General features: G+C 39.4%; 2 protein-coding genes and 1 pseudogene across 2 annotated transcripts; 1 reads left to right on the plus strand and 2 right to left on the minus strand.

Moving 5' to 3' along the window:
• Positions 1-8,961: 8,961 nt before the first annotated feature.
• LOC140926070 (uncharacterized) lies at positions 8,962-10,542 on the minus strand. The gene has a single exon (XM_073375871.1). The coding sequence runs from the start codon at positions 10,540-10,542 to the stop codon at positions 8,962-8,964; it is 1,581 nt and encodes a 526-aa protein (XP_073231972.1).
• A 1,512-nt stretch (positions 10,543-12,054) lies between these two features.
• Positions 12,055-15,390, plus strand: LOC140926072 (galactose-3-O-sulfotransferase 2-like; annotated as a pseudogene).
• Positions 15,391-19,345: 3,955 nt separating this feature from the next.
• Positions 19,346-20,724, minus strand: LOC140926073 (TNF receptor-associated factor 5-like). Its single transcript, XM_073375872.1, has 2 exons — positions 20,677-20,724; positions 19,346-19,633 (listed from the first exon to the last, which is right to left on the minus strand). The coding sequence occupies exons 1-2, from the start codon at positions 20,722-20,724 to the stop codon at positions 19,346-19,348; spliced, it is 336 nt and encodes a 111-aa protein (XP_073231973.1).
• Between the last annotated feature and the right edge of the window lie 453 nt (positions 20,725-21,177).

Raw genomic sequence — 21,177 nt, forward strand, 5'->3', positions numbered from 1 at the left:
GACCCTGAAGGCCAGTGATCCATGAATTTGCCATCGACATGCCTGTTTGCGAATGGAAAGTTTTTATCTGTTGGGCAAGATTTTGCTCCCGTTGTATTTCAGAAAAATAGCCATAGGAGAAATTTCTTCGTCCAGTACATTGGGGCCGTCCTAAGGGAGGGCAGCAGGGGAGGGAGTGGTGTCGTGTGAGGGGGGTACTCCCTTTACGTGGTTGAGCTATCTATAAGCATTTGCAGTAAAGTTTTTAATAGCATTTTGGTTGGGTAGATTTTAACCCTTGTGAGGCAAGGTTCTGTTTACTCTTTTATCTTGAGAAGTGTTGGCCGATGAAAACATATCGGGAATTTAAACCCAATGTTCGCGCAAACGCAAGCTGAGTTTCTGCGTAGCTGGAATTGCGTACTATGGGGTTAGGGGGGGGGGTCTGATTAGTAGGGTAACAATACAACGGAATAAGTTCAAGGAAAAGAGGATAAGGGATGAAGTAAGTTTCCCCTGCTGCCTACTCGACAATGGCAAGATTTGACCTTCAGCTCGTTCGCAGCACCCTTGGTACTAATAGACATTGGGACAATTCATCTGAAAACTAAGACGTTTATCGTGTTCAAATCCACCTCTGCTAAGGACTGTCTATCATAAGATTAAAGCAATGAGACGACCCGGCGCCTCATTCGGACAGCCTTAAAGAGTGCCGGCTGGAACGATCAATATTGCGCACTGTGTCAGTGACTGTGTGTTAGAATACAATTTAAGTGGCAAACAGTGCTTTAAGAGGCTTCACAACTGACTGGTTTTGTACTCGCTGAGTAACATGTCCATTTTTGGATACTTTTGGGGTAAAAAAGATGTTTCTCTCGATTTTTACGCAGCTAATTCAAAGTTGACCAGTTGGCAAAGAGCATCTCCATTGGTTTAGAATTTATCGATGAGATGACTAAAATTAAACTACAGTAATTTCAACTCCCTTTTTCTCTTATGAGGTTCTGACAAACATTCGTGGGATTTCATCATCAATTTAATGAACTCATTCGAAGTTCCTTAGTTGCCAATCTCATTAAGTTTTACCAGTACACTTAGGAAGCGTCATCCATGTTAAACCGTACTTAGTTGAAGCTATAGTCTGTATGTATTAAATCCCCGTACAAGCGTTTTTATTTTGATACTAAAGTATTTTCATAGACTTAGCCTTTGCATAAATTATATGATTCAATTATCTTCATTGACTTGGAAATTTCAGAGCCTACAGCAAACCTTTGGGCTGGTCAGTATTAAAACATAGCAGGTGTTAATTAGCAAAACCAAGTCGAACTCTAAACGTCCTTTGATTTTGAGCAATGCCAAAAAGGAAAAACAATTGCCCAGACCAGTCTATTTAAAATGTTTCTCTCCAAAGGTAACGACAGTCAATATTCAAAAGGATGTTCAAATGTTATTTTGTAAAATATACTGAAAACGAGCAGTGTCTAGTGAAGTGCCGCTGCCAAAGTTTGATTCATGGTTTAAATGGTCACGCCCGGATAGGATTAATTTAAACCCTAATATCTCCGAACTGCTTTTCTTACATTTCTTATCATACTGGTTAAGAAAATTTGTTTACCTAAAAACTTGAGAACCTGGGAATCTGTTGATCTTTTCCTTTTTTCTCGTGACCTACATGTTTGTTTGAGCAGTGTTACGGTAAGGAGAAAATTAAATATTGATAACTCCAAGAAGTTAAAGGGTTAAACAGGGTTTGAGTTAGACATAGTTTACACTTGCTCGCAACAGAGTCGATCGTCAATTGAGACAGAGCTCCGGATTCTTTTGAATAGTATGACAAGCGATATGAATTTAGATCTGCAGCTTTTAAAAATCCACATTCACACAATATTCTCTTTCAGAAAGGATTCTTATTTCAGATTGATTATGTTTTTCTCTGTAGATACCTGATATATTTCGTTTCTTTGACTTTCTCCTTGACAGATCGCTCACGTCTTCCGTGTTTTCGTACTAACTTTAGCTTACATAATTATACAGCGAGTGTCTCGGGCATTTCATTCAGCCAGACCATGTTAGCTCATATTGTTTCAACATTCAAATCCTCAAATCTTAGCGAAATTGGGAATGTTCATCGGGTGAAATAAGCAAAGACCTTCTCTGGCAGAGCGCGGGAAAAAATATGGAAACTCGAAACAGTTGATCGACGTCTCAGAGTACTCAGGTCTCGACAGACAGAAAAAAAAAACTTTCGCCGCCACCATCACTGAAACATTTTGTATGAAAAAACGAAACATTTTGTCCTCAAATCCACGTTAGCAGTGAGACAACTCGACGTCTTAGTCAGGTGGCCTTAAAGAGTCCACTGGAACGGTAAATGTTGCGTGCTGTTTGCCGGATCACAGAGTTAGTGGGAAAGAATTGCTTTATGTGGTTCCACAACATCCTCTTCCTTGTAAACAGGTTCTAGCTTCTAAAGTTCACCATATATTTTTTAAATATCCATTTTTGCATTTTTTTTTTTCAGTGTGACTGTTTTAAAATCGTTCCGCAGGCTGCCGGGCTTCTTGTTAACAAAACAAATGAGTTGTCACATGAAAATTAACCCTGAATTTGTGTTGTTCATAAGATGATCGTCCTTCAAGAATCACCGTTCGCTGCCAATCAACCCATAACCTGTTCAAAAACGTTTTCCTTTCCTATTTCGACAATTTGGTGTGCATGCAAGCGAAGAGAGCGCACGAAAGCGTCTATTTACTCCTTTGCCCACCCCCTTGCCCTGTGCGGTCAATAAATCCCCGCGGTTATATTTTCACACGCGCGCTCGACTATCTCTAAAGAGAAAACAGAGGGTCTCTGAACAGGCTAGCCAACCCAAAGTAAACAGATTATCATACACCATACGAGACATTAGCGGTGTGATTTGTTTTCTGTTCTTGGAAAGGAGGTCGCTGCTATTAAACAGCAAATTATCAACTGTAAAACAAACAATCTACGGACGAAGGGCGGGAACATTGGTTGATATTTGGGTCTCAGCTCAATGTTGAGAAAGTCGCTGAATATCACTTATATTATCCTGCATTGCGGTTATTTGCTAATCACGAATCTGCCCACGTCAAAGGGAAGAACGAATGCATGCGTATGTAGCGGCAGCTCGATAAACATTACCACACATGTACTCCTGTCTCATGGTTATATATGTTCCGTTTTGGTCAAGTTAACAATGAAAGTGGCGAACTGATCCTCACAAATATAAACAAGTACCTTAGTTACCACATTTTTAAAACTCTGAGAGACCATCTATTTTTAAGTTAAAGGCAGCATTTTTTTTCCTTTATACTTTCTATTTTTTGCATCAACGGGATGGATTTTTGTTTGTGGTAAGCATAAGCATAAGAATAAAACAAAGATGTCTTTAAGTGCGGAATACTCAATGATGACTGTATGTATGAAGGCGTAACATAATTATATTACCATAACTGTAGCAATTACCGAATTAACGTCAGGACAGAAGAATACAGCTATTGTTAGTATAGGCATGAGTACATGATGATTGTTTTTTATCATGGATCACGTCCTTCGCAGGCTTCTAGTACTGTCCAACGCGTGATTACCGCCTAGGCAGACGTGCTTCCTGTCCACGGAGGGTAGGTTTTATAACAATACGTAGTTATGCATGCCTTTACATTGAAGCGTCCCTTTTAGACCAATTTAAAGGGGCGCAGTATCGGATACCTAATGAATTAAAGTTGATCACTTTTTTTAAGCGCAGTAACTTTGAGCACCAAGTTCCACCGACTTTCTGGTAGTTTGAGCTACCGTAACACTCGTGGCTAATTCTTATAGGTCGTTTTTTCACATACACACCTCGGACTCACTTCCTATTTCAGATAGACGCCCAGAAGCCATTATAATCAAGGAAATTCTACCAGCGCCTTCCGACTTTTTGTTCACCACTCATCACCACATTGCTACTCTGGATGACCGTATCCCTTTGTTTCTTTTTATCTGATTTAAGGAAGTTCCAAGCAAACGGAATAAAATTAAAGACTTTTCCCCAAAGTTACAGAATCAGCCTTTGTGGTGTAGTGCGGATTCGGTGTAGCGGTGAGGTGTCGCATCGAGCCGAAGGGTTTTAGGGTTTTAGGGTTTTAGGGTTGGTTAAGAGGACTTGTAGGGACTTAAAGGATATTGATACCATGAACACACTTTATTGTAGTCTTGTGAGACCTTTATTAGAATATTCATGCGAAACTTGGAACCCTCATGCTAAACGTAACATTGATAAACTGGAGGCTGTTCAGCGAAGAGCTACCATCACTAGGTCTGATGATGATTATGATACTAGACTGTCTAAGCTAAAATTGCTGTCATTATCTAATAGGAGGTTCACTAAAGATGATACATTTTTTTTTAATGTAATTAATGGACATTATGATATTGACATTTCAAATAAGCTCATATTTTGTAAGGACAGAAATACAGGTTATAACTTGAGGAAAAATGACACACAGGACCTTGTTCCAAATTTTAGTAGAGCTGATGGTTTTAAATATAGTTTTTTTAACCGTGTTGTAGATGAATGGAATGGTTTACCCAATCATATTAGAGAAGCAAACAGTATTGCAACTTTTAAGAGAAATGTGTTAAGCTTTATTAAGGATAACTAGAACATTTATATTTCTATTTGTATATATTTTTCTTATATGTTAATTAGTGGGGGCATCCCTAATATGGCGCATTGGTGCTTTTGGTTGTCTCCGTCTCCACAACGGTTTTTTTTTTTCTCTTTTTTGTTTGTTTGATAAAGTAGTGTTAGCTTATTTCATTTCATTATTTGCTTGTTATGCAGTGGGGTGAATCTGTAATAAATAAATAAATAAGGTGCTGGGTTCGAGCCCTCTATATACCTTTTTCTTTTTCCTTCCCCCTTTTTCTTTCTTTTTTCCCGTTTTTTGTGTCGTTGTATTCTATAAATATATACCTAAATAACTGTTATTCAATAAAGTGCAATAAACATCAAGAAAAGTATGATAATCGTTTTTCCAGAGAAAAGATAGTACACCGTATATTAAATATATGGAATGATTAACACTCTGAATTTCTATCATTTCCTACAATTTACTGTGGAAAACCGAAGTTGATAACCATTTGATCATTCTCTAAACAACGTTCCCACGATTCTTTTTGTAGACTGATAGTAATTATTACTTTCCAACATGCAAATTGGACACATTCAATGTCATTTTCGATTCTTTTAATATCAACAGAATGTGCCACAGCATTACTACCTTTTAGATACCCTAGTATATATGCACGCCGGGGCCAAACAACCCACCAAATCGGTCTTCAAAGTGTCTTATAAATTTTGGTTAATTTACAAATTTTACAATATCTTAAATATGAGCTGAGATATGATAAATTCGTACCACAAAAACGGGGTACCCTCTTGTAAAATAAGTCTAAATTTAAGCGTGTTATTGTCGTGTCACTATTACTATTTAATATAAACATAACACATTTTTATTGTCGAAAGCTGAAGGAAAAAGAAAATCTTAAAAAAAAGGAAATTTCTAACTGCACGAAAACAAAATGTCACCTGATCATTTTTTTTCCTAAATTTAATTAGCGTTTTGGAGTCAAAAAACGAAAATCTAAAATGATATGATTTTGACCAACTATAAAAGGTTTACGTTACCTGAAAATCATGCTTATTTTGCAAAAAAATATGCAAAAAAAAAAACCAAAGGGTTCTTTTTTTAAGGAAAAGTATGGTTCCGGGGGTGCATTAATATGTCTTTTAAAGTCTAATAACTCGACTTCTAAGCGTCGTAGCGAAAAACGGTTTTAGGGGTTGTATTCCCCTTCTAATTCTCCCTTTCAGACGGATATAAGTTTGACTTTGAAATTAAAAATTCATCGACTTTGGTGACGTCAGCCCTTATGACGTCATAATTTGACATTTTTCTTCAGGCATACACTTAAAATTACCTGGTCACCAATTGAAGTCTAAATGACAAGTTTGGTCAAGAAATGAAAAGAAATGTAAAAGATACGTAAACTTAGCCTAAATGACCGATTTGAGGGGTGGTTTGGCCATAGGGTCAAATAATTGTAGGGTAAACTAATATAAGTTCAAATAATATATGAGCACATAATATAGAGTCAAATAATACAAGGTCAAATATCGCGAACAACCCCGTCCATTTTTTTCCTCCAGCCCCTTCCCAGATGTAATGTACCAGGAATTTGTAGTTTGTAATGTAGCAGGAAATTGCATAAACGAACGCGGAGAACTCAACAATATTTTACTTCAGGTCGGTAAGCACATGGGAAGAAGAACCTACTGCGCATGTACGAAGCGCATAAGGATTCATGGGATATGACAAATGCCCCCTCTTAAAGCAAAGGAAAGAAAAACTGAACCTGATAATAATACAAAGTAATGTACTGGCAGGGACAAGTCCCAAAGTCACGAACTCTTAAGTTTACTAAAGACTAGTAGAACCTCTGAGGCGGTTTACGCTCTCTGAGAGGGTATCTCCGTTCTGGTTGCTCAGGCGCTGATGCTTGAAGTGCTGAATCTCGCACAGATGAGTCCTGCGGTGAAGAAAAAGCATCAGCCATGCTATCTAAGGCTGGAGTGTCAAGTACAGGTGTAGCCTCTTTAGGCTGTGAAAGGGTTGGTGTTGTAACAGGCCTTTCCCTCACTACTGGGGTCAACCCTTCAGTTTGCTCAGGTAGCTGGGGCGCACGAACTAACTCTGACCCTAGTGTTGAAGGTATGAATCGTGGACGTAATTGTTCTTGATGTCGTTTCCAGATAATGTCTCCGACCTGAACCTCAAAATTCCGGGGACTGACTGTTCCAACAATGGTTCCTGGAATCCATTTGGCTCCTTTGCCAAAATTACGCACAAAAACTGCTTGGTTTGGTGTAAATTGGGGTTTGTTATCAAGGTTGTCTTGAAAAACCTTAACTTCCTGTTTAGAACTTTTGGCTCTCAGTGCACTGAATCTAATTCTAGGCTGTCTGTTCATAAGTAATTCTGAAGGTGATTTCCCTAACGTGGTGGGTGTAGCCCTGTAAGTCAACAAAAACCTGTCTAATTTTGTTTGCACAGACTCGCCTGTATCTCCAATCTTGCCCAATTTATCCTTAAATTCACCCACATAGCGTTCTGCTAACCCATTTGTAGCAGGATGTCCTGGAGCAGTGAGAGTATGAAGGATGTCGTTCTCTCTTAGAAATTTCTGGAATTCATCACTCGTAAACTGAGCCCCATTGTCCGTTACCAGATGTTCTGGTAAACCAAAGTAACTAAAAATGTGTCTCAAAGCAGTAATAGTGTTGGTGCTGGTGGCATGAGTCATTGGTACTATCTCCAAAAATTTGGAATAAGCATCCACCACGACCAAAAACATCTTGCCAAGATAAGGCCCAGCAAAATCTACATGTAATCGTTTCCATGGTCCGCCTGGCCAGGACCAGGAAGCAGTTGGGGCGGATGCTGGCGATTTAGCAGATTCTTGACAAGCAGGACATAATTTAACTGTCTCCTCAATTTGCTTATCAAGTCCAGGCCACCAAAAGTACTTTCGAGCTAATTATTTCATTTTGACCATACCCAGGTGTTCTGCATGCAAATCGGCCAATAAGAGAGCCTGTAACGACTCTGGTACAACAACTCGCGAGTTCCACAGGAGGATACCATCTTCATGAGAGAGTTCAAGCCTTTTGCTGTAGTAAGGTTGGAACACTGGTTCCAGATTATTGGGCCAACCCTGCTGAGTAAACTGTAACACCTTTCCAAGAACAGGGTCTCTCATGGTTTCCATAGCAACCACGGACGCATTTAAAAACTGGTCTTCTTCGATAAACATCACATTTACAGTTACCTGTTCTGCAGCCGACTGCTTGTATTCAATAGGCTTCCTAGACAAAAAATCTGCAAACACATTGTCTTTGCCGCTTATGAATTCAATTGTATAGTCATAAGCAGCTAAAAGTAATGCCCATCTTTTGATCCTTGCTGCTGCCAACAGGGGTACGGGCTTGTGTTCCCCAAGTAAAGTAATCAAAGGTTTATGATCTGTTAGAAGTTTGAAGTGTCTACCTAACAGGTACTGGCGATATTTGGTTACGCCAAAAACAATTGCTAATGACTCACGTTCAATTTGGGAGTAATTTTGTTCTGCATTGTTCAATATCCTCGACGCATAGGCAACAGGTTGTAATGTACCATCAGGTCCAGGTTGCAGTAATGCAGCTCCCACACCCACTGAAGAAGCATCACACTGAAGAACTAATTCAGCCATAGGATCATAGTGACGTAAAACCGAATCAGAGCACAGAGCAGCCTTGATGTTATCAAAAGCGTCCTGTTCCAGTTTTGACCAACTCCATGGTACCTCCTTGCGAAGTAATCCGTACAAAGGTGAAGCCAACTTTGCAAAATCCGGCACAAATTTACGTAGAAAATTGGCTGATCCAAGGAACGACTGTAATTCAGAAACATTTGTTGGAGGTGCTGCATCCTTTATTGCCTGCACTTTCTCTGCAGTCGGTGAAATCCCCGCAGCAGAAATGGTCGTACCAAGATACTCTACTTTATCCAGCATGAAAAAGAATTTATCAGGGTTAAGCTTAAGACCGCAGTCCTGTAATCGAGTTAGTACACGATGAAGGTTTTCCAAATGGACTTCATCTGATTCTCCGGAAATAAGGATGTCATCAATACGGACACAGCAACCTGGAAGGTCCTTAAGGACATTTTCTATAGTGCGTTGGAAGATTGACACAGCACTACTCACTCCAAAAGTCAGGCGCTTGTATTGGTATAAGCCCAAATGAGTGTTAATTGTGGTGTATTTCCTGCTTTCTGGCGTAAGCTCTAGTTGATGGTAAGCTTGAGAAAGGTCGATCTTAGTGAATTTTTTTCCCCCCGATAATGTACTCAGTAGTTCCTCCAGAGTGGGTATGGGTTATTGCTCTAAGACTGAAAATTTGTTGATGGTGACAGAGTAGTCCCCACAAATTCTCAGGTCCCCATTTGCTTTAACAATAGGGACTGTAGGTGATGCCCACTCGGAATGCTCTACTTTCTCAATGATATCCTCTGCCACCAATTTCTCCAAGGCCTTTTCGTACTTAGACCGAATTGCAAATGGTACTACTCGTGCTTTGGTAAACACAGGGCTTTCATCACTTACTCGCAATGACACTTGGATTCCTTTAAGTTTCCCCACTGAACTAGTGTCAAACAAATCAGAGTACTGCTGAACTACATCCTCAGCTGCAGTTGAAATCGTACTAAAAATGTTCTGCCAAGGTAATGTAAACTTGGACATCATGTCCCGCCCCAGTAGTGATGGTCCCTGAACTACACGAATTAACAGGGTACCCACCTGGTCTCCAACTTTGACATCCATTTCCTTCTCACCTAGACACTGGATAATGTCCCCCGTATAGCTTTTCAAAAGCACTGTAGGGGTTTTGAGTGTAGTTACTTGTCCTCCGATTTTGATAAAATCAGCAGAACTCAACAATGTCACAGAACTGCCTGTATCAACTTCCATAGGAACTTCCTGGTCTTCAATGGTAACGGTAAGTTTGTATAAGGGCGGTGTAAATGACGAATTTTCAGAAGATTTCACACTTTTCATATAAACTGTACAGGAAGGGACTGAATTCTCGTGCTCCTCCTTGGTACATGTTCCTGATGCTGGAGCAGCTATTACTTGGTGAGTGGTGTTGTTACCACCAAATTCTTTCTTTTTCTTGAAGCATGCCTTAGCCAAATGCCCAGGCTTCCCACAGTAATTACATGTAGATTCGACATGACTGCACTTGTCAGCCAAATGTTGTGGAGAGCCACACCGAAAACACTGCTTTCCTCCCATTTTTGACTTAGGATCTGTTTGCTTTTGGCTTTCTTGAGCAGAAAAAGATTTCTTGTGAACAGCATTTACAGGCAGAATTCCAGCACTGGAAGTGTCGGAGTTGCCCTGGAGTAACTTAGATTCCTTCTCAGCCAGTTCATCGGCCTGAGCGACTTTGAGAGCTTGAACGAATGTCCCGTCTTCTGAAAGTAGTTTCTTTTTAGTGGTCTGACTTCTCACTCCCCCAACAAATTGATCTCTGAGGGCTCTTGTAAGGTAAGGACCAAAATTGCAGTGGACAGCTAAGCGTTTTAGCTTGTTTGCATACTCCGCTACGCTTTCAGTTTCACTTTGTACAGTGTGATGGAAGCGGTAAGTCTCGGCAACTTCAAGTACCTTAGGTTTGTAGTAGTCTTTCAGAATTTGTGTAAGCTGATCGTAAGTTTTATCAGCGGGTAAATCAGGAAGACAGAGATCTTTGAGCGTACTGTAAGCGGTTTTACCGATCAAGGAGATTGTAACGGCGACCTTTTTCTTGTCTGCCTCTCGTTTAGCTGCTTCGCTGGCGTCTGCTGCAACTTGACCGATGTTATGTGCGATGAAGTAGGCATTCAAGCGCTCACTGTAATCCGTAAAGTCAGCTCCATCTAACGGTTCCAAAGTGCCAAATTGCTGTGTAGTCATCGCTGGCACCTTAAGTCTTCATCCTCGTCGCCAGTTTGTAATGTACCAGGAATTTGTAGTTTGTAATGTAGCAGGAAATTGCATAAACGAACGCGGAGAACTCAACAATATTTTACTTCAGGTCGGTAAGCACATGGGAAGAAGAACCTACTGCGCATGTACGAAGCGCATAAGGATTCATGGGATATGACACCAGAGTAACCAGATCTCTGGCCCCCCAGGGTCTCTGGTAACCGATTAGCTATAGAGTCACCCACAAAAATGGCGTCTTCTTTTTAAGAGCAGCACCTATTACTGAATCCACGACCTCCTGTACAAAAATGGATTGGAAAGAAGTTGCTATAAACAAGAGTCTCACAGCTCGCTGCAGTAGCTCAGGTAACGAGGATATAAGCGGCCATTACATTTCTATTGAACATCTCTTACCTTACCGTGATCAGCTGATTGCACTCGACGTGAAGTGAAACGCGACGTAAACCACGTACCTCAAACGATGTACCTCAAGCAAAACTTTTAGCAGTGCTGGTAGGGTGGTCGATGTAAAACACTCCAAATCTACAACTCGTAAACGACGTCTATTCTCAGGACAAACTTCGTACGGAGTTCGATTTCCAAAAGGGGTAGTACTTGGTGTAAGACTGCCCAAAACGTCCCAGGCCACCGCCCATTACTGTTAGTGCTGTAGTAGCTGTGCTCTAGTAGACGCGCTGTAGTAAATTACAAGATATTAAGTACTCAAACATTTTTTTTTTTTTACAAAGCAAATTTTTTTTACAATGCAAATGAGTCGAATCATGTACAGCTAATATTGAATTCAGTGGGATCAACTCAGCTCAAACTTGGCACGAACAATACATATATATTTATAAGACATTACACGTATTAGGTTAAAAGTAAGATTTCGATCGTTGCCATGTCGTTATGGATGATTGAAAACAAGCCTATAATTTTGATTTTATTAATTTATTAGCTTTATCAAAAATCCAGTCATTAGAATTCCTTATAAATTTGCACGCAGCTTTCAACTAGTAACCTTCATTAAAAAAAAAAAAGAAGAAAGAAAGAAAACTTAACCAAATTGTCACAAACCGTTTTTGCAATTTTTAAGAAAAAAGCTTTTATTAAAAACTTATTGGGTCTTAATACCCCCTTGTTCAACTTTCATTTTTGAGGCTTTTTAAAAAGACTGAAGTGCGATTTGATCGTTAAAAAGGCTTCAAGACAGAATACGTCAATTAAAAATTCTTACGTTAACTGCCGGAACGCTGTCCACTGCATTGCATTTTTTACAATCAGTTTTCGTTTCCACAGTTTTCGGCGTCTTTCTCTTGATATCACGAAAGGAATAAAACTTTCCTTCATTTTGAAAGTATCGATTCGGTGCCCTAAAATCAGTCTCAAATACCCTTCAGTTTAAATACTTCATCATCAGTGCATTGTGATTTTCTGGACAGCAATCTGTTTTAGATTGTCATGGGGTTTTTAAGACCACAAGTCCTTTGTAGAATATTAATGGCAGTTGTAATGAGTTATGGGTTTGTTATGTCCATCATGAGAATTGCCGAATTTAATTTGACTTTTCCATTGATAAAGGAGCCTCGGTAAGTACGCTCTGTTTTCAGTGTTTTTATAAGAATGTTGCCTTTTTTCTAGCCCAGGCTAAATATTCTTATTTTTTGCCGATTTTAGGATGAAAAAGTATTCTTGTATTATTCTTGAACTATAGCTTATGACTTTTCGGTTTTAGAATGCCATTGGGGCATCAGTCAGTGCGATTTTATTTGGTGTTTGGCCAGTTTTGTCGCTTAGAGAGAAGGATAATTTTATACGGTTAATTAAAAAGTTAACTGCCACAAACAGATTCTCAACGCACAAAGTTTTATCCTTTTCAATTTCGTAGTTCTCAGCCTCGATATTCGTATAGAATTTATAGAGATTTCCTGGATACTGGGCTGGGAAACACGAATATCTTTTCAGGAAATTTTTCACCAGTATGAACAGTTACTATGATATTAGATATTTCAACAGAAATTTTCACGGCGTTTTCGTACAAATGGACCGACTAATACCTTTACTAGGAGCGTTTACAACTCGCAAGGAAGCACCGGTCCAAATGAAACCGACTGTTAAATCATTAGTATGTCGTGTAATTTAAACAACAATTCACGGTTTACAATATTAGATTCCCCAGTCCGCATATACGTAGCTGTTAAGCTAATCTAGGCAGGACAAGACGAGACAAAAGCAAAATTAAACATTTATTTCTAAAAAAAGAAACTGAGAAATACTACTACAAGTAGAAAGAAACGCTGAAGTTTTTAACCATATTGAAAAAATTAATAATTAGTTTAATTAGCGATGATTCTATTAGGCCTGTTACTGTCTCAGGTTAAGCTGGCTCGCCTGTAGCTCGACTGCAGCACGACACTAGCACGCTGACTCGGTTTTAGACGTTGAATTTAATTCAGTAGAATAGAACGGTTGTTGCCGAAAACAAGGCACACACACAAAAATCGGTTAAGCAAACTTTTAAATGTATTGTGATGTATTTATAATTTATGAATTGTGTTCGGCACGGCAGTAGCGCGACGTTTGAAACCAAGTCGAGCTACTGCATAGCACGACTTGGTTTCAAACGTCGCGTTACTGCCGCGCTAAAGTGTAATTCGATCAATTTAGTTCGGCTCGGCAGTAGCACGGCATTTGAAACGGGCCTTACTTATGAATTAATGGCTGAAATTGAATAATAATTACAGTGAAATGAAAACACCACGGTAACAATAAACATTCTAAGCTACAAAGATTCTAAGCAACAAAGTATCATATTAATTACAAATTATTGAAAATGTCTTAGGCTTAGATTTAATATATAGATTTAGCCAGGGCTAAAAACGAAGCTCTCGTTAACTAGATACTTCTGAAAAAAAAAAATAAAGAATCGTGTAACGTGATAAACAGCGACGGCAATGAGAACGGCAACAAAATCAATAAATCTAAGCAGCAAAAAAACAAATTTTCACGTGCAACACACTTTTTATTTTTGCCGTTGTTTTGCACGACTACAATACCTGTGGTGTGGACGGACAGGCGGGCGGACGTACGGTCGCGTGACTACCAAAATTTCTCGGGTGCCTAGGTAACCAAATTTCTTACCCATGGTGCTCCACGCACGCGAGAGTTCCGCTAAAACTAATTTACAATATAGAATTACAAGCAACTGAAAAAGATTAACTAGAAGAGCACTACGTTCTCGAGGGAATATACGTCGATTAAAGCTCACATAAATAAATAGGGGCCATGTCAACAAGCAGAATTTTAAAGTCAATTCGCTCTGTTACCTTCCGCGGTTGGCGGGTGGGGCAATAAACAGTATGGGTGTAATCCCGTCATATTGCCTGATATATCATGAGCGCCGTAGCTATTTTAAAGGGAGGAACGGCGAATGGTGGAATGGGGAACGACGAACGAGAAACGAAGAACAGGGAACGGGGAATCTTTATAATGGAGAGGGAAATCTTTAAATTGCTTCTGAGTAAAATGTCTGAATCTGGTTTTGTGAAAGACAACAAAATAACCATTCAGTTTAAGTGACTGTTTTTCCCCTTTCTTAGTCATAGACTTAAACAAGAAAGGTTTAATGATACAGAGGGAAACGCAGTCACAAGTTCATACGACTTCACCGGCAACCAGGCACCAGAGAAAACTTCAGTCCCATGCAAGCCGGTAAACAATATTTTATTTTTGAAGGTACACAAAACGGGCTCCAGCACAGTGACTAACATTTTTAACCGATATGGCGATAAAAGAGATCTCATATTTGCATTGCCGACGGAAGACAGCTTTCACTGGCCTCTTCGATTCGAAGTAAGTTACGCAACTACATTTGATGGGGCGCCTAATATTCTGTGCAATCACGCAAGGTATAACAGGGCTCCAATGTACTTCCTTTTTCCCAAGGAAACAACTCGCTACATCACAATATTGAGAGATCCACCCGCACAATTAGAATCTGTTTTCAATTATTATGATATATATAGAAAGACTTTTCAGCCACAAAGCTCCCCCACGACACCACTGGAGAGCTTTTTCCAAAATATCACTTTTTATCGGTCTAGTCGAGTACTAGATGGTTTGGGGGTTGACTTAAACTTATTGAAAAATCCATCTCTATTTGACCTTGGACTTGATAGAGAATACCACGAAAACTTGACTGTGGTACAGGATTACATCCGTTGTCTGCAGCAAGAGTTTGATCTTGTGATGCTCATGGAATACTTTGACGAGTCGTTAGTTCTGCTAAAACGACAACTGTGCTGGAAAATGGAGGACATTCTTTTCTTTAAACTTAATGAACGGGTGCAAAAGGAAAAGCAACATATCTCGAATCAGGTGAGAGAGTAGATTAAAAAGTGGAATTCAGCCGACGTGCTGCTATACGACGTGTTCAATCAAACGCTGTGGCAGAAGATAATGAAGGAAGGTCCTGATTTCTTCGACGATCTTTCGATTTTCAAGAAAGAAAAAGAGGCCATGAAAAACAAATGTTTACGAAAAGGGAAATTCCTAACGAAACTGTGGGTTCGGAAAAAAGTTCAAGGTTATAAATTAAAAACAAACATTTCAAAAGAACTTAATACAACGTGCACGAAAATGACAATGAATGAGTTAAAATATTTGAGTTACCTCCAAAGAAAACTAACCAAACAGCTTCAAGACGTCGATGACAATCGTATTGTGCTTTGCCTACTATTATCTTGGCTGATTTTATGTATTTTGCGTCTTATAATTTCTCCTTGTGGTTCATGTCCGAAGAGGCATTTGCTTTTTAAGGGCAAACTTGCCTGCTGAATAGCTCGAATAGGTATTTGTCGATTGTGCTAGCATAAGCATAATTTGGCAAAACGAGCATAATTTTTAGCTTTTTTTTAAAGAAAAGCACTGTTAGCATAATCTTTTGTTTCCTTCCTCGTTGTGAAAAATTGTCGTAATTTTGTACTAAATATATTTCTACTTACTAAATTGTGTTTCTAGAAAGTTTCCTGAGGAAAGACGACTTGTTCTAAGTCGCAAGTTTATCCCTGAATGGGCGTTGCGCACTGTTAGTGTACCATATAATCTTAGATCTGGCCAAGAAACGTTTACACCCTTACATTAAAACCATAAGAGCGAATTATTTTTAATTATTACTTTTAAATTTTTAGATTAGTTTCATTGCATTTTATATGTATTATAGTATCACTATTGTTAATTTTATCACTTGACAATTCAGTCTTTACTGCAAAGAGTGGAATAAACGATGTTTGTTTGTTTGTTTGCCTGTTCGGTCGTTGTCATGTTCCTTGGTTTCAGGCCCCATTGGTATGACTCGGTAGGGAGCTGCCTGGGATCTCAAAGATAGCGTCCTCCTCGTCGAACACTTGTGTTTACCCGGTGTTCAGCCTATATTTCGCTTAAAAACCAAGCAGCATAATTTAAAGGCTAGGAGCATAATTCAGATAAACGAGCACAATTCCGGCATAATTTCCAAAAACTTTGAGCATTGCCAGGAGCATAATATGCTCGTTTTTTGAGCACAATCGACAAAAGCCTACTGCCGAATCTTTCTCGTACCTCGTGCATAACTTATGACTATTTTTTAATTTCACATCGCAAATTACCTTGGGTCGTAGTGGCGCAATCGGCTAATCCCTCAATTTAGAGTCTCATCTGATATGACGGGTCACACGTAAGCCAGAAATAATAATTATTTATTCTTTATTTCTTCCAGAAGTAATGCTTTCTCATACCGATTATTTCTTTCCCCTGAAAGAATAAATCAAAGAACTCGAAGATATCTCGAACTAATTCCGAAACAACTTCGGGACATTCGGAGGCAACTTCGGACCTCCGAATGCAACTTTGAAACATTCCTGAGCTGCGCGAATCCTTAACTTCGCGCTCCGCCGAAGTAATAGGCAGCGAAATCTCATGGCGTTTTTCGGCTCGGTCAATCCTAGACTACACCGTGAGCTGTGACGTCACCAAGAGAGTCCTCGCTCGTTTTTTTCCAGACTTCGCACGGACAACGGAGCAAGAGAGAGCGCCTAGGGACTAGGGTAGCTAATACGTAGAAACGAACTTCATGTAGTTTATTTACGCCAGAGGTGAAAATAAGAGTGGCGTGTTTAGGATTTGTATGGGAATTTAACGCAAGGTGGATAAAGCAGTAAATTATGCTCATAGGAGCTACTAAAGTGTACATAATTTTAGCAAGTATTGGTATTCTGGTTTCAAACCTAACAACGAATGAAGTATGCGCACTTTTTGGCTGTTTATTGCGTTTAATGGCTGTGGTTTTTTTTTTAACTTATGTGCCATAAATTCTCAAGGAGGATCCTGTTCCGAGCCAAGTCTACCTGCGTTTAGGGGCTGTCGCATAGAACGGTTACACCCAGAACTTAATGCTAAAAACATTATAAACAACAACAACGTTACATACATGAATACATGAATAGTATGAAATTAAAAATAAACTACAAAGCTAATCTGGTTGGGTGACCATCGTTTATTATTGATCATTAAAAGAAGGATAAACCCAGAGAGGTGTCCTAGATAGTTTACTTCAGCTTTAAAAATCAAGTATATCACGGAGCAAATTCGTCGCTAAAACACACATACGTAAATATAAGGAGAAAACCAGAAAGTAACATAAAATCTCTCCAACATTAGTCAAGATCCATAGCGAGCAGGAGCTGATTAGTTATCGGCTCCTGTAACCACTAATAACATGCAAAGTTAATTTTTAATAATTTGGATGTTAATTTTGGATGCTAACCGCCACCCGGTTAGCTCAGTTGGAAGAGCGCCGGTCTGCTGAGCGGGAGGTCGTGAGTTCAAACCCCGGGCGGACCATCAACCAAGGTCTTTAAAAGAACCGGTGAGATCATACTAGCTGAGAAACCCCTTTCTCAGTTCAGATGATCGCGTCATTGGGCGGTGACGTTAAGCCGTTGGCCTTGTCTCCTTCATCCTTGTATTTCAGTTGGAAGGGGACGTAAAAGAACCCGTGACATTGTTCGAAAAGAGTGGGGGAAGTAGGCCCCGATGTCATGATCTAATTGATTTGTGCCGTCATCGGTCTGGGTGGACGAGGTGTGATCAAAATATGGACTGAAGTGGCAGCAGGGGTGCGCCTTTACATGCTGACGTCCGATCTCACCTCTCTGGTTAATTCCTCCGCAATTGACTGCAAGTGAGGAAAGCTGGCACCGTTTATTTTATTTATTTTTTTATTTTTTAGATTCTGGAATCCTTCACCAATATCATTCCATAATTTAGGTTCATCATATCAAACATTAAATTTGCCACAATTTGTTTTTATTTTTGGAAGATAAAAGGTAGATCTACTGTTAGTCGCAAAGCGAATGGGTGCCATGTTTTTATAGGAAAAAAAGCGAATAAAATTCGCAGATTGCAATTATCAAATTGATACATGAAAACACTTTAAAGCTTGGCGTCATCCTGAAGTTTTAGAGAGTAAAACTGAGCAAACAATGGACTAGTTGTGCATCATAAGTAGGCTGAGTCGTTTACCCACGTCAAGAATAGCAGAGGTCCCAAGACTGTTCCCTGAGGAACCCACTTAAGGAACCGGAGGAGGCCTTGGAGCCTTTGATGCCCGTTTCTCGAAAGTAGAGATAATTGGCGGGCCACGAATGCTCTTGTTGTTTACATTCAAGGTCGAGATGTCAATGGTTGGTCTATTTATGACAAACAAATTTGAAAGCAAATGTCTACAGAAATTCTACGTTTCAAGTAAATGGGAAAAAGAATGCTACAAGAAGACGACGTCTTACCTCGAGCATCCGAGCCGCCATTTTTGTCAGCACTTTATGCGAAGAACGACACAACAAACCCTTTTGACTATAAACTTGGCGAGTCAACAGAACAAAGCTCACTTTTCTTCTCAGGTAAGGAAACAATTCAAACTTTTAACGGTTCCATTTAAGCCATTACGCTGTTGTTAGCGAAGTGATAAACTTGTGGATTGCCATGTTTGAAAATTCTGCAAAGATCTATTTTTAAACTTTTCCGTGATTTGATCCGTCAATCAAATCGTACTTTTTAATGGTTTCCTCTCTGATTTTGTTGAGATCACTTCTTGTCTATATACTAAACAATCATTCTTTTCAATCTCGGTGAATATTGGCTTTAGGAATATTTACCTCGATTTCGAAGAATAATTGTTAAATATACGTGACGTTAACGTTGTGGAGACCGAGTCTGTGTAGTCAGGCAACCCAAGCATGACAAGAAGTATAATTTAGGTGAATGTCTAAAAGTGTTATTAGGATTGACAAAATTTGATATTTGATACCACAGAAAGAATTAAAGTTTCTGGTATAGTCAAAACCTGTTTCTTATTCTTGAGGAACGACTAAGATCGAAATGCCTTATACTCAGGGCGTGTCGCTCACTATGCGCAAAGGATGACGGGACTCGCCTGTCTTTTCTCCCCTTCCCATTCCTCCCGCTTCGCTTGTTTCACTCGTCTGCCTCATTTCAGGCATGTCTGGAAGTCTCATTTATAAGCTAGAACTCTACCGCAAGAAGCCTCTTTTTTTAAAGTCTGTTTATGTCATCTTTGATATAAACTATTCGTTATTAACATTTAAAAAATAATATTTTACTTTCTCTTTTTTGGGTGAATAGCCCCTGATATGCAAATTACTTGTGTTCTATTCTCTTGCATTTGACTCATATATTATTGTATCACTGCATAATTTGTTGACAACAGTGATAGTCTGGTGCATTCAGGCGCCTCTTACACTCTAAAAAAGCAAGACGGCGGCTGTTTTAATGCTACTTGGAACTTGAGATAAACGATGTTATCTTTGCAGTAACTGCCGTGACATATATCTTCTTGAAGTACAAATCTTCGAGCGCCCTTTCCCAGCTGCCGGTCGGCAGAGGGCCGTGAAATGCACTGAGGCTCAAAGTGGGCAGAGATGTCTTTTCGGTCTTTGTGTTCTCCTCGCTGGTCAAGCAGAGTGAAAGTATATCGCGGATAAATTGGCCACTTATGAATGGAGTCGTATTCGCCAACTTGCACCTAACACAGACAAAATGCAAACGTTTTAAAAATGTTTAACTGCTTGTGCGCTCCTGTATGACCTATAGAATAATTGTAAAATCAACTTATGCGTGAGATTCACGCCAGGGAATCAGAGTTTCATCACAGTCATACAGGACAATTTCTTACGCCCGACTCATAAAACAGGATCTATCATTCATGATGAACTATAGACCCTGTTTTATGACTGGACGGGCGTAAGAAATTATTCAGAAATGGAAGTTTTTAAACAGAAAAACAACGCAACCAAAGAATGATTATTTTTGCTGTTAATATATATGTTCGGGAAAAATATCGCGCAGTTGACTTTAAGGAAAGTTGACAGGATATACCACACGTTCAATTAGGTGTTTGGTAACTGTTGTGTGGGCTGCCTCAAATGCAAAAATAAATCCATTAACAGTTTTCCGGTAATAACATTAAAAATGCCCTCTCTGATAGTCAAACATACACTTGATGACTGGTTCCGAGAAGGGTGCGAATTAAGGGGACAGTCTGGTTGTTTTTTAAGCCGGTTAATGATGTTGATTATGGGAAGGAAATAAATAAGGGCAGAAGAGGTATATACATAAAACAGTTTGTCCGCTATGAGCTCAGAGGCACCTGTTTGTGGCGGTGGACTTTGTGGTTTTTGTCCATTATTTTAAAAATCCCCTAATAACTTTCGAAAAATCATCCAAAAATTCTCATAAAACCCAGAAATCTAACCTAATGGAGTCATTTTTTGATTGAATAAAATCTTGGCTAGATAGTTAAGAAGAAGTGCAGAAATGAACTAAAAACAATGCTTTTAACCAAACTACCCCCTCACACTGTGAGATTCCACGGTAACATGTACAAGATTAACCGCGGGCTTGGGTAAATGAGGAATGTTACGATCAATCTAACTATGATGAGCCACAGGAACGTATACCTTCAGGTTTTACGTTGAAATGAAACCCTAGTGAACTGAATCCTCTTATGGAACACTTCAAATGTTTTCAGTTTTTACCATCAAAACGGGACGATATTGGTTAACTTACCTGAAGTCCCACGGATATGTACCTTCCTCTTCTAGGAAGCCGTTGCATCACGTCGGGCGCAGAATCGAAACTTGGTTAAATTGCATGGGTCGAGCCGGATGCCCTTTTCTTTCCAAACTTTGCTCGGCGCAGTTCCTCTGGTAGCCTTGCAAACGTGAAGCACGAAATCACGAGGCTCAAGTAGAGTTTTTATTGCATGGTTGACATCTTAAAGCGGGTTAGAGGGATTACAGTCAGGCAGGAGTAGCCAGCTTGAATTTAACTTACATGAGAAGAAGCAATTACTTGTTGTCTGACAAAGATAAATGATAGTTTCAGCAAATCATAACCTATAAGATTACAGATGCTACCTAGCGCACTCTGATTCATCAAATTGTTGCTAGCATATATTTTAAAATGATTCAAATAACTGGGTCTAAACTCCGCTTGCCCATGAGGATATTAAATATAAAGCGATAGATGTGACGGCACTCGACTGTCTACAAATTAAAGAATAGAGCC

The sequence above is a fragment of the Porites lutea genome, chromosome 2 (genome assembly GCF_958299795.1).
Source record: "Porites lutea chromosome 2, jaPorLute2.1, whole genome shotgun sequence".
NCBI lineage: Eukaryota > Metazoa > Cnidaria > Anthozoa > Scleractinia > Poritidae > Porites > Porites lutea.

Excerpts from the sequence above, each read along its gene's own strand:
- LOC140926070 (XM_073375871.1), bottom strand. The coding sequence starts at position 10,542 with ATGACTACACAGCAATTTGGCACTTTGGAACCGTTAGATGGAGCTGAC.
- LOC140926073 (XM_073375872.1), bottom strand. The coding sequence starts at position 20,724 with ATGCAACGGCTTCCTAGAAGAGGAAGGTACATATCCGTGGGACTTCAG. Across the intron at positions 19,634-20,676 it reads ACATATCCGTGGGACTTCAG|GTGCAAGTTGGCGAATACGA; the intron begins GTAAGTTAACCA and ends TGTCTGTGTTAG.